The 13,467-nt window shown below is 53.9% G+C and overlaps 1 protein-coding gene across 1 annotated transcript in view; it reads left to right on the top strand.

Moving 5' to 3' along the window:
• The first annotated feature begins 8,716 nt into the window (after positions 1–8,716).
• LOC103906223 (relaxin receptor 1) overlaps positions 8,717–13,467 on the top strand; it is a 22,135-nt gene continuing 17,384 nt past the window's right edge. The window contains exon 1 of the mRNA XM_019474299.1: positions 8,717–8,765. Coding sequence (XP_019329844.1) covers positions 8,717–8,765 — 49 coding nt within the window. The remainder of the gene's footprint in view (positions 8,766–13,467) is intronic.

Genomic DNA, 13,467 nt, shown 5'->3' with positions numbered 1-13,467 from the left:
TTCAACTGAAGGCAGCCCAGTTGTCTGCTTTCTCCCTGGTCTCAGACCCTCTCTGCTGTGACATTCACACGTAATGATCTGTCCTTATGCATGCAAAGTTCAGGAGTCTCAGGCTGCCCAAGCAGCCGTGGGCACAGAGGTCCAAGGAAGCTCTTTAAAACAGTATGCATCAGAGCCCCAGGAATTGCAAGAGAAATGCTTAGCCTTCGCAAGGTGAGTCCAGATCCGTGGGGGTAAAAACTACCTAATAGTGTCTAAAGGACCAGCCAGTAGCAAGAGGAAAGTCATGCTGGTTCCCCAGTAAAGCCCAGAACCGGCTTAATCCTTGTCCAGACCTGGTGGCCTTCAGGGAGCCAATTCTTTTCCTGGGCCTGAAAATACGGATTTCCCTGCTGTAGTGGCTCCCAAACATCCTCCTCCAAGGTACTTAGCAGGCTGTATCTCGCAAGATGCTTAAAGGAATGGAGGGTATGAACCCTAAAAAGCAGCACAGCTCAGTATTTATGTTTGAAATCCATCATCAGAATGAGGTGTTGTGATCAAACTTCTTGTCTGTTTTAAGGTTGGCAATTTCACATGATTTCAGTATGATGACTGGAAAGCAAAGGCCCAAATATTTTCCTGTGATTTAATTCTGCAGTGATCTGCAGAAGTAAGAAGCACGTAGGTTTGCAGAATATGTAAGAAACTGCCGAGTGTGCCAGCTTAGACAGCTTTAGCAATTTGTTCCACTTCTTCCTCCCAACTGTTGCACAGCCCAGAGCAGTTACAGGCTGCTCCATCTCTGCCCCAGTTGGTCTCTGGTGAAACTGGTTCTGTTCCTCTCTTGGAGTTTAAACCATAAATGAGTGGAGTAATTATCTCACTTCAATATTTATAGCTTTGTTGCCTGCAAGTATGTTTCTGACCAGCTCTGGGAACTGTGAGCGCTGGTCCGATGGTGGTGGGTTCATGTGCTTCCTCCGCGGCTCTTACAGCCTGAGCACGGTGGATGGTAATGCTGGTAAAAGCTCATAGGAGATCAGGCGTCAGAGCTGCTTTACAATGCAAATGCTAATTCAAGTAAAGCCAATGTTTCTCTTTAGTTTCAACCAAGCGTTTCCCTTTCTGAATTCTTTTGGGCGTCCAGCTTCTATAATGGTTCTGTTTTCTACTTACCAATTCCCTCTCAGTGGCTGTCCTGCTAAGGTAACGTTACGCTTTCATGGGGACTGCCCCACGGCAGAGGCAATCTCTGTGGCAGAGGAGGCCAGTTTCACCAAGGGGTTGGAATTTCAGCACAAAGACCTCGACCTGGATGCCACCCTCACTGGCAGACTCTGCACGGAGCAGTGCAGCATCCCCTCAGGGGTGTGTGACTGCACGTGCACAGATCCCTCTGCTGGGATGGTGTGTCAGCATGCATTACAATGAGAACAGCATGGTAAGAGGCACATTGGACTACCATGAGCCAGCATTTACCCTATTTCACAGAGCATGTGTAGACAGCAGCCTTTGTGCAGCAAGCAAATGTTCTTTGGTCCCGTTTTGTAGTGGTACTAGCTAAAATTTCTATCAGTGTTGGGGGTTTTCAACCTCAAATGGCTTTGCAGCCCACAGAATGAAATTAGCAGCAGTGAAGCACAGCCACATCTGGAGCAAGCACACAAACCGCGGAGGGAAGAAGTGCTCAGCTGAGACTGCAGAGGAGAACAAGCAGGCAGAGCATTTCTCCCCAGCTGGAGCTGACACCCCCACTAGTCTCTTTATGCCACCAAGGTTGGAGTTTATTAAAGACCATGAGTCAGCCAAACCTAGAGTATGAATCTCATTAAGCAGTAGAGCACTAACATGCCCTTGCTCCTGAGAAAGACTTTGTCTCCTACTTCTTCCAGTTCCCAGGTCCTTCCCTTTTCAGCAGGGACCTGTCTGACTTCACTTACCTCCAGGTTTTGGTCAGATTTGTGCAATCCCTTTTTCCAGCATGACAAAAAGTGATAATGCACAGGAGAAGTGCAGAACAACATGAAACTCCGTGGGGATTCACAGGTGGAGGGCAGCAGCTTCCTGCTGGCCCTGTTGCATCCCCAGTAATGCCAGGACATGGCTCCGCTGTGGCAGCGGGGAAAGCTGGGGTAAGGACGGTGTGAGCGAGCTCTGGCTCATGCTGTGGCTTGGTGCGTTTTCACTCAGTCCAGACTGATTTTTCTGCAAGCGCCGCGGCATTGGTATAGTCCTTCTGTTGTTTGCTAATGAGATATTTCTGTCCCTTACCCATGAAGTAGTGTGGTAGGGAAAAGCACTTCTGATGTGGAAAGTGGCTTCCCAGGGCAAAACACAACCCTGGTGCCGACAGTGAGCCATCGCAAGGTCTGGGCTTAGCTCCACCAGCCCCTGTGCTGTGGGAGTCGGGACCAGGCCACCCAGCTCTGCAGCATCACAGCTTTGGAGAGAAACACCCACACACACCCCGGGGCTGTGCGGGAGCAAGAGCAGCCTCAGCAGCAGCACAAAGTTCAACGCTGCTGTTCGTAGCAGAGCCCTCCTTTCCAAAATGCAGCCCTGTCTGTCTCCTTGAGAGCCTTTGGGGCATTCCTCGCAGGTCTGGGATAAAGCCAGCCCTCTCCAGGAGCCCAGCTTCAGCTCCTGGGTGGGCTTGGGAACTGTTTGCTAGGGTTGGAGACCTGCTCTGTCACCTGGGTGGGCTTGGGAACTGTTTGCTAGGGATGGAGACCTGCTCTGTCACTGTCGTAGTGTCATCTCTGAGCCTTTCTCCTCTGGACTTTAGTCTCACCACCTGCAAAGTCAGGGACAGCAATTGCTTCTTACACAGCCATGGAAAAATTAGGTTCAAATGAGCCTTCGTTATTGCTCCTTGGCCCCAGCCAGAGAGGGCTGCTGATGGGAAAGGTGCTGTAATTCCCAGTCACGCAGCAGCAGGCAGCGATGCCCCGGGCTCCGGCTTACAGGGGATGCTCTCCGGCGGTGCTGCAGCTTTCAGTCACTCCAGCAAGGACTGGCAGAAATTGTCGTCTTGCTTGTCCAGGGAGGACACCCCTGCTCAGCATAAGTGCACACCTCCCTTGGCACCTCCAGGAATATTATCCATTGTTGATAGGAAAGGGGACAGAGCTGAAGTGGTGCGAGCTGCCCAAACACCTGCGGGACATCTGCCCAGATGTGCAGAGGACCTCACCAGGAGAGATGTAGCAGAGACTGAGTCCATTTTTCCTATAGCTGTGTGGAGCAGCAATGGGGGCAAAAGTGCTGCTGCTCAGCCTGGGGAGGACTTGGCAGGTTAAGGTGAGGCTGCTGCCGGAGCCCGGGCTGCTGGGCTGGATAAGGCCCCGCTTTGCTCCAGGCGGCTCTGGCAAGGAAGGGAAGGGAAGGGCAGCTTCGCATCTCTGTGCGTGGATCTGCTGCTCCGCTCCCATTTCCTATCTGTGCTTTCAAAGATTATAAGGAAGAAGAAAACGAAAAATAATCTAAATATCACCACAAAACCCACTTTCTACTCCTCTTGGTATTTTTTTTTTTTCATGACAGTTTTTTCAAAGCAGTGCAGCCTCCAAGTTTGGGGAACAGGGACTGCAGCAGCAGCTGCTGGTGGTAGCCAGGCGAGACAAATCCAGACGTGCCTGCTGGAGGACAGGCCACGTGCAGGAAGGAAAGTCCAGGGCACGGCATCTTTTTAGGGCAGGAGGGAGCCGGGATTATTTACAGGTGAATCAGAGCAACTGCAGGTTGCAGTATTTCATCACAGACCAGCTTTGCAGAGAAAGGAGTGGTCAACTGCAGGTTGCAGTATTTCATCACAGAAATTTCTCAGCTTTGCAGAGAAAGGAGTGGGGCTCTACCTGCTGCCCCTGTTCCCAGGGGGTATCGGATGCTGCCTCTAATTCTCCCTTTGCAGTTTCACATGAAGTCATTAATTTCCGCTTATCTGACACAAAGTTGTTTCTGGGAGCTGTTAACTGGTCCATATTAGAGAAGCGGACAGGGCGATGTGTGTGTAGATGGAGTGTCCAGGGGGAAGATCGTGTACAAATGTGTGCATGGTTAATTATTACTGTGTTTTCTTATAGTTCAGCAGGGAAAGGATTCTCCTGCCCATTTGCCTGTTACTTGGCAGGCTCTCAAACCTGTGACCTTCTTCTTCCCTGTCCTCTTCTGCCAGCTAATAAATGAATTTTTTGGAGGAAGGTGTTTTCAAGTTCACTGCCTCTAGCTCTTCTTCGCTGTTAATATGGTTGATAATGGGATTGAACTTTGCCCAGGTTCCATTTTTACCTTTCAAAGTACCAGTTAAAGTTGTATTTTCTCTGATTTGCCCTCTTCTCCATCTCCTTTCTGCCTGGAGGGTTAGATCCAAGGACAGAAGAGGAATGCAGAGACCTGCCGAGGTGCCACCCCACTGGGAGCTGCAGAAGGATAATCTGTGGTTTTAAGTGGGCTGATCCCTCGGGAGTCCTGCTGCCTGCTGGGACCACTCATTGCCCTGCGGGACGTGTGGCAAGCCCTTCTCCAGGCTGGGTGCAGGGAGCCCGGCCCGAGGGGAGCCGTGCCCATCAAGGGGTGTCAATGCAGCGCTGGCGGGACAGGGAGCACTGCACAAGCTTGCAGCGTTTTCTCTTATTCGTAAATGAACACGTTTGCCAAAAACGTCCTGCCACCAGGGTCAGGCGGTAAAGATGCATTAATTTCTTTCTTGTCCTTGAACCAGATGATGCCTGTTCAGCAGGGATGCTGAAACCATCGTGCCTGTTGATGCGACTGCTGCACCAGGTGGGCGGCACAGGCTTCGCCCGGAGAACTGCAGAGAAGATTTAATCAGGACTGAAATGCATGCTTCCAGCATCTTGCCTGGCTGCAGACGTCATCCGGGTCTGGTTAATCCTTCATGTCTCACCAGCACTGCCCCAGTCCTGCAGGTTTTTTGGTCCGTTTGAAGTCAGTTGTGCAGAAGGGCTGTTGGCACAGGATGCCGCTGCGGAGGGTCCCTCCGCCATCTCCTCCAAAGACAGGAGCGGAGCCTGTGCCTGGCTGGTGAGGCATCGGTAGGAGAGGGAGAGAGATGCTGGGCAGCACCAGAGACTACACCCACAAGCCAGGGATGTTTCAAAGGCTGCTCTGAGTTTAGCTCTGAGGATTCAGAGCTTTGCCTGGAACCACTTGCAGTTCAGGCACAACGCTGCCGCTGGCTCTGGTATGCTCATGTTTGGACGGGAGGGGAAACTGCCTGCCCCTTCATCAGGGGGGTGAGGACGGGAAGATGGGTGGGAAGAGGCTGCTGACTTAGGTAAGGATGGATCAGCTTTACATCTGCCGCCTCTGCCTCAGCCCGCACCTCCAGAGGCAATTTCTCCAGCTGATTGAGCATATTTCTGTATTATAACACTGAACCATGGCTGTTCTGCTGAGCTCAGCATCCCGCTTCCCAGGCTGGGAGCAAGGCAGCAGGCTGTGACTGTTGTTAGATGGATGGACAAACCCAGTAATGGCCCCAGACTAACAATTTCATCCGAACGATCGAGTCCCACAGCAGCCAGATCGACTGCCTTGACGAAGGCAGGCGCTGCCCGTGCCTGGCCAAGGGCAGAGCCGGGTGTGTGGGGCGTTGCACACCCAGATGACATCAACCTGCCCAATGCCCATGGGAGAACGGAGCTGCTCCGTGACGTGCAGCTCGTGGCTTCAGACACAGGCAGAGACTCACCTAAACCGGAGGGGGGGGGGAAAGCACCGGAGAAGTCAGGCCTGAGTGAGAACCAAGGGATTTGGCACGAGGAATTATCCCAGTGGAAAACAAAGTAAAAGGGAAAAGCTGGCCTGGTTTGCTTCAGAAGTAACGTTATCCAGGGAGATGGCAAAGACAGCTCTGGCGGGGAAGGCGCTGTGCGTGGCTGTGCCGAAGCGAAGGCTGCCCGGCAGATGACTGCAGAGCTCTGTGGAGCAGTTATGCTTTTAAAATCCCGGGATATAAATTTATGCCACGCAATTGCACAAGTCCTCTCCGAGTCCCTTGGGGCTCTGTATCATAATGTATTGCTGGGCTTCACAGCCTGGAGATTTAATGCATGCGGGGAAGCGTCCAACGCCCGTACATCATCTGGGTAGTTGGTGGGAGGCATGTCCCCGAGAGCTGGAAGAAGATTGCTGCCAAAGGGCGGAAATTTTTTGGCCCATTAACAAAGCTCACGTTAAGAAATACAAACTTGGTGTAAAGATGCTGACAGCCTGCAGGAACGTGGGGGAAGAAAGCTGAAAGGCTCTGAGAGCACACAAGGTTGGTCAAGGGCCAGAGCGTAGAACGGGCCGTGGAGATGCCCCAGAGCGGTGCAAGAACAGCAAGTTGGATGAAGAGCAATGAAGTGTGGGGTGTATATAAGACAGGATGGGGGGGATGGAGGGAGGTGGCGGCGGGAGGGAAGGCTGCGTTTCTGGGACCCTGTTTCCTTCAACATGGAGGAAAGGGGCATCGGTACCGATGACAACCAGGAATAGGGATAGAAACAGTTGTTGGGTTGTTTTAGAAGCATCAAGTTTATTGATAAGCTTTAAATGTGTTAGTGGGAATGTGCAAATAAAAGGGGGGATATGTATGTCATTTAATCCCACATACGTATGTCTTCAGGTCGAGGAGAGGTGGGACAGTAGGTCCTGTGACCTGAGTAAAGATTTGCTTTCCAGCAGCAGGGGAGGGGTTAAATTTTTACAGATTTTCTGGACTTGTGACAAGCCTTTGGAAATGCTGGGGAAAGGAGACTCCAAGGAGACCCATACTCACTGTGCAGATGGTCTGGGAGCCAAGCACGGACAGCAAAGCCATGGTAGGGGTTTGCTCTCTGGCTGGGACCACCTCTCCTCCCTCCCGCTCCCCAGCTGTGAAACGCTGATTCCTCTCCCTCCTCTGGGCTTGGGCCAATTTGAGCCTGAGAAGCTGCTTCATTGATGAGGCTCCCCCTCCCGTGCTTACCACCGTCCTGGTCTGTGGGGTTTCCATGAAGCACGAGGAGCTGAGGAAGGGCTGCCCCCGCGTCCGGCAGCCTGCAAAAGGGGCGGCTGTGCCACCACTCGTCCCTGGCCGCTTCGCAGTCACCGATGGGCACAGCCAGGCTGCTGGGGACAGCCCGCGCAGCGGGAGGACGTGTGCCCAGGGTGGGCTGCACAACACCCCTCTTCTCCTCCTCTCTGCTCATCCCCGGAGTGCTCCAGGGTGTGCACGGTGGGGTCTGGGAGGGGCGGGTGAGGCAAAGGGACAGGGAGGGAGTCCCAGGCAGCGTGGGGATGGGGACAGGGGGACCACAGCACCAGTGGGGAGAGAGGGAGGCCCCTGCCCCTACCTGCAGCCCGCCTGGACCCCAGCCCACAAAGTCTGAGTACCCAGATGCGTGCTCGGATGAAGGCTCAGGGGTGGTGTCTGCCTTGTCCCTGTTGGGGCTGTGTCCCTGCGCTGGGATGGCTGACCGGGGCACGTAGTGCAGGGATGGGACGGAGATCCCTGTGGATGCCACCGCTGGGTCGTGTCCATCTGGCCACCGGACACGGGCGGGTGCAGGTACTGACTAAAAGTCCAGCAGAGGGCCCTCTCGGGGAGGAAGCATCGGTCTGTGGGGTTTCCATGAAGCACGAGGAGCTGAGGAAGGGCTGCCCCCGCGTCCGGCAGCCTGCAAAAGGGGCGGCTGTGCCACCACTCGTCCCTGGCCGCTTCGCAGTCACCGATGGGCACAGCCAGGCTGCTGGGGACAGCCCGCGCAGCGGGAGGACGTGTGCCCAGGGTGGGCTGCACAACACCCCTCTTCTCCTCCTCTCTGCTCATCCCCGGAGTGCTCCAGGGTGTGCACGGTGGGGTCTGGGAGGGGCGGGTGAGGCAAAGGGACAGGGAGGGAGTCCCAGGCAGCGTGGGGATGGGGACAGGGGGACCACAGCACCAGTGGGGAGAGAGGGAGGCCCCTGCCCCTACCTGCAGCCCGCCTGGACCCCAGCCCACAAAGTCTGAGTACCCAGATGCGTGCTCGGATGAAGGCTCAGGGGTGGTGTCTGCCTTGTCCCTGTTGGGGCTGTGTCCCTGCGCTGGGATGGCTGACCGGGGCACGTAGTGCAGGGATGGGACGGAGATCCCTGTGGGTGCCACCGCTGGGTCGTGTCCATCTGGCCACCGGACACGGGCGGGTGCAGGTACTGACTAAAAGTCCAGCAGAGGGCCTTCTCGGGGAGGAAGCATCCTTCCTCCTCCTCCTCCTTCTTCTCCTCCTCTTTCTCCTCCTCCTTCTCCTCCCCAGGCTGGCCCTGGGCTCCCCTGGGGCGTGCACCCCAGGGTGCACCACACTGCCCCCGAGGTGGGGAGCGTGGGCAAAGGGCTGCACCCTCCTGGCGAAGGACTGGATTCATTTCCTTCTCTTCTTCTTCCCTCACCACACACATCCCCTCGCTGCGTTTTACGTGCGGAGTCCCACGCAGGCTGCGAGGTGCTGCAGATGTGCCCAACTGCTCCTGCACCGGCGCCTTTCCCGGGACGGCGATGGAGGCACGGCGCCTGGCTTCCCAGGGACCAGTGACAACCTGTAGCATCCCTGGTGTGTGCGCTCCCGGGAGACATCGGTGCCTTCGTGTACATTAGCAGGAGAGGACGCGCAGCATCTCCACATTGCCCTTCCCTCCTCCCTCTGCCACCCAGCAGCCCAGACCGTTTCTAAGCCTTTTGGGGACGGGGACTGCCCTGCCAGCGGCTACCGACATGAGGCTGCTCCTGATCATTCTGCCATCGCTTTTCTACGCTGCTACAAGTAAGTGGCTGTCTTCACAGGTCACATCATCCAAAGTGGGGAGGAAATCAGGCCATTTGACTGGGATGTTGGGGGGGGGGCGCGTTGCGGAGAATTTTATAGTGGAATGTCGATACAGATCCTGGCACGTGGCACAGGGAAGCTGGCTGCCTGAAAACAGCCGTGCTCCGCCGAGAAAGTGCTGTCCTGTGAAGAGAGTTTGTGTGCCTGGTAACACAGCTCTCTGCGCTGCTTGCTGTTCGCTTTTCCGGGCACCTGCGTTACCTGTAAAACCAGAGGTAGCTGCAAATTGTGATTCTGCCTTTTATTCAAGAGAAGAGAGCGCGAGCACGGGAGTGGAGGGGGAGCAGATGCAGCCGCCACGCCGATGTTACCGTCTGAAAGGCGAGGGAGCGGTGGACAGAAACCAGATTGAAAAGTGACACTTTTTGCTGGAAGTTAGGAAGGGGGGTGGGGTGGGTGGCAGTAGCTCTGCGCTATTTCCATTTTACTCTGATTTGTTGTGGTTTACTTTTGTGGATGGCAATGCAAGCTGTTCCCTCCCTGCCCGCCCTGTGGGAGAGCGGGGGGGTTAAACCTCTCTCTCCAATCAAACAGTTAATTGTTTGTGTCTCCTTTAGAGCGGTTTGCTTTAGGTGCAGCTCAACCCACCTTGGTATGGGAAATGTAAGGGGAATTGTGTGCGGTGTGCCGTGAGAAGGGGGTTGCAGTCCTGGGCGGGGGGCAGCGGGGATGCATCGTGGTGCGGAGAACCTGGGCACTAGAGACGAACGGGACGGGCAATGCATCCCCCCCGGCCACGTCCTGCAGCTCCAGGGCTTTGCTGGCAGAACTTACACGGTTTCTTTGCAGACAGAGGCAATGCGGACCGAAGGCATGTTTCTTCAGCCCGTTAGTTTTTAGAGAATTTGGTCACGGCTGTTTTCTTGGCGGTGCGTGGGCTTCGTTTACAATCCTGGGTGGCCCTCGTGAAAAGTCGAGGCAGATGCTGAGGTTAAACCCGGCTACATTTGGCCGCCTCCTCTGGCTGTGCTTCCTTCTGTGGCCCTGCAAAGCCGGGGCAGGAAGGTCCCCACGGCAGCACAGTGCCCGTGCCCACCCTGTCCCACATCTGCCAGGGAACGTCCGTTTATCTAATAGGCTGCATTGTCCGAAAATCACCGGTTTTCTCAGAGTTTTACCTTGCCTGAAACACACACTTTTCCTCTGGTTTTTTGTGGTTTTTTTTTTTATTTCACCCTCTCCTCTCCGCTCTCAGGTTGTTCTCTGATTTCTGTCCTGCACAATCCCTGGTTTCTCTAGCCCTGAGACGGGGTTAATGCAGAATGAGGTCCTGTGGAAGCATCGGTTTGGCTGGGAATCTGGGGCTTGAGCGTCATTCCTGAAAAAAAAAGAAGCTATCTGTGTTTATATATATAAATATATATCTGTATAAACTCTTCTCCCTTAGTATTTACATAGCTCCATATGCGGATATGCTCTCTGCAATAGGGATCTGGAGGCCCTGGAAAGGTTCCTGTTGCCTTCTGTGGGTCCTACATAAATTCAGACTAAGAAAACAGCCAGAAACCTGCATGGCATGACAGCATGCAACAGAGAGCCTCCCTGGGTAACTAGAAAGGGAACCGGAACAGGGAAAAATCCCTCTGGAGGGACTTGAGCTCAGGTCTGAGGGCTGGGGTGAGACCCATTTCCATTCGCAGGACTTGGAGAGGGTAAGGGACGCGCTTCCTTCCGCGGGGCTGCAAGAGGGCAAGAGCCAGGTCTTGTATTTCCATTCGCAGGACTTGGAGAGGGTAAGGGACGCGCTTCCTTCCGCGGGGCTGCAAGAGGGCAAGAGCCAGGGGTCTTGTATTATCCCCCCCCCCCCCCCTGGTTTGTGTTTTCTTACTCTTTTATCACCCAAAACACTGGCTTAAGGAGACACATTTTTCCTTACAAGCCCAGCCCCTCGCCAGCTGCCGCCTCTGCTGCCTGCAAGGGCAGGACCCAACGGCACCTCCAAAATCTCATTTCTCCTGCCACCATTCCAACCTCTTTTAAGAGGTTTCCCATTTGGACGATTTGCAGTGGGACACCCTTAATTGCCCTTAATCTTTGTCCACGTTTCAATTCACTGGTTAGGTGTTTATCTTGCAGGGATCCTCCAGAGCTGTGCGAAAGCGCAGCTCCCAGCCAGCATCAGCGGGGACAGGCCGGCGGAGATAGCAACCGAGGGAGCAGCAGGGCCACCGTGGGTGTGCTTAAAACACACACGCATGAAAGCACATTAAATAGGTCAGCAAACTTGCTTCTTGGCAGGTTGGCTCGACCCCAGTGCATGGTCCTCCAGGCAGACTGAAGGCTGTCTCCAGGAGTGCTTGGGAATCTCTTTGCACTGGCTGCAGCACGGCAGGAGCTGCCCCTGCACCGAACGCCAACATTTCCCAGTGCATTTTGCATGTGGGATGCTGCGAGGGAGTTAGCTGGTCCCCACACACATGCTCACGGGGGTCATGAGCAAATACCAGCTCTCCTGCACTAGCCGGAGCCCTCCCGGTGTTGCACCCATGGGCTGTGGCAGGGTCCTGTGCAGCTCCCGTGCAGTGCTCAGCAGCACTCGCTGTGAGCACCCACGGGGAGGTCTCGTGTTGAGGAGCAGCTTCCAGCTTCCCGCAGGTACTCCACACTGATATACAGCACAGACTTGAGCTGTTTTGACACAAACGTCTTTTTATCCAGTTTTTCAGTTTTGACACAAACGTCTTTTTATCCAGTTCTTCGCACATGCTTTTATTATTGGGTGTGATCTGCCAGCATGAGGTATTTTTAATAAACATGGTAAAACTCTTTTACGGAAGCATTAACACTCAACGGTTCTATTAGAAATAAACTTACACTTAAACTTGGCTCAAATTTTTATTGTATTCACTGCCTCGGAGAAACAGGTGCTTAGGAAAATCAAAAGGAGCAGTCACACATGATGAGTTTGCATTTGTCCATCTTGCAATGCATGAATTTGTTAGAGCAATTGTTGTGCATGCCCTCTACGAGATATTCACGTACCAGAGCTTTCCACTGGTCTTTATGCCCTCCTTGGATGGGTGTCCTTGCTCAGTTGCTGATTCACACCCGCCCGAGCCTCCGGTGACCGATCTCGACCTGCTGGCAGAGAGCGACTCCACGGGCACCAGCCCCACTCCTTGTAAAGCCTTTTTTTGTACACTGCTGCGGTGCTGGTTTTAGTGTATAAAACCAAATCTTGCAAAATCAATTCCCCTTCCAGCTCAGGTATAACTAACAGGTAGAAGTAAAAGATGGATTTTCTCTTTTTCCCCACATCCCCCCCCAGTTTTCGGCAGCAGCCCAGCCCTGTTCAGTCTGACCGCCCAGGAAGAGGTGGCGTGAGTCACGTCGCTGCTGGAGGAGACGCCTCCGAGCGAGGTGTTATTCCAGGCACCGGCTTCATTCCAGGTGAATCGTTTCATGCTGATGGTGACACTTCTGCTGCTTCCCAGCAGGATGGAGGTTGGCACCTGGGAAGCCCTATTCATTTTGGAGCAATGCAAGCAGGGAAGGCCACGCACAGTGTCATGCACAGCTGGTAGAGCCTTGCACCACGCGCCTCCAGGAGCCCGTGCCAGGGAGCAACGTTGGCTGGCTCCATCCAAGGGCACTGCCTACCCTTTTCTCACTCTCCCTGTTGTATTTCTATAACACCCCCCACCCTGTTCCAAAGCTGATGTAATCTGGAGAGCATCAGCCCTAACCACACCCCCCTGAGCTTTGGGTGGACCAAAATTTGTTCTTTACGAGTAAGAAACCGCAGTGCTAAGCAACTTGCCCATCGTCATGCAGGAGATCTCTGTCTGTGTCTATCCTCTTGGAGAGGTTTTGGCTTCATAAAGCAGAATCACGCCTAGAAGTATTTAAAGTCACTGAGACTCTGTGCTTAACGAGAGGTCTTGGACGAGGCTGTCCAGTAACGAGCCGCCCCTGGGCAAATTCCCCGGGAAATGCCACTGGAGCAGGAGCAGGAGCTGCCTGCGCTGCCTGTACCACTCACCGGAGAGAAATGGCCACGTGCTGGCTCATGTCTTCCTTCTTTCAGACACACGTAACATGGTCGTGGCGTTTGCAGGCTGGGAGGGGAAGACCTCCAGCACACGCAGCAGCCCTCACCCGCATCCCCGGTGGCCTGTCTGTCACAGCCTCGACTCGTGTCTGTTGTGTTAGCAGAAGAAAATAGATGTTCTTGCTCCCAGCTAAAGGAACAAAAGATCATGTGTAAATGAATTTTCAGTGATAAATTTTTGCAACATTTAATAGCGGATATGCTGTTTTATGTCCCAGGCAGGCAGTAATTCGTTTGACAGTTGTTACGCGTTTCAGTGTTCTGCAGTAGCACATCTGATACCCCTGTGGGTTTAGACACATCTAATACAAAAGTATAGCCACAAGCATTTATAAAAATCTAAAATTACCTCTTGGTTTGCGAAAAGACTAGTCAAAGGCAGGCACTTCCAAAACAGAGCTCTCTGGAAGTCTGATGTACTATACAAGCTGTACCAAGGCTACAACCCAGATTTTTTCCTTTGGGGTAAAGGGGACATGGCCCTTTCTGACAGCGCGGAGCCCCTGGCACAGGAGCTGCCTTGCAGGCTCGGGTCAGCCCAAGGGGTCCCCGGCCAGGGAGGGAGAGCTGCCCCCCGCCCGCTCCCAT

Source organism: Aptenodytes forsteri, unplaced genomic scaffold (genome assembly GCF_000699145.1).
Source record: "Aptenodytes forsteri isolate BGI_AS27 unplaced genomic scaffold, ASM69914v1 Scaffold72, whole genome shotgun sequence".
Taxonomy (NCBI): domain Eukaryota; kingdom Metazoa; phylum Chordata; class Aves; order Sphenisciformes; family Spheniscidae; genus Aptenodytes; species Aptenodytes forsteri.
Note: the sequence above shows the minus strand (reverse complement) of the source record. Positions and strands in the feature narration are given on the sequence as shown.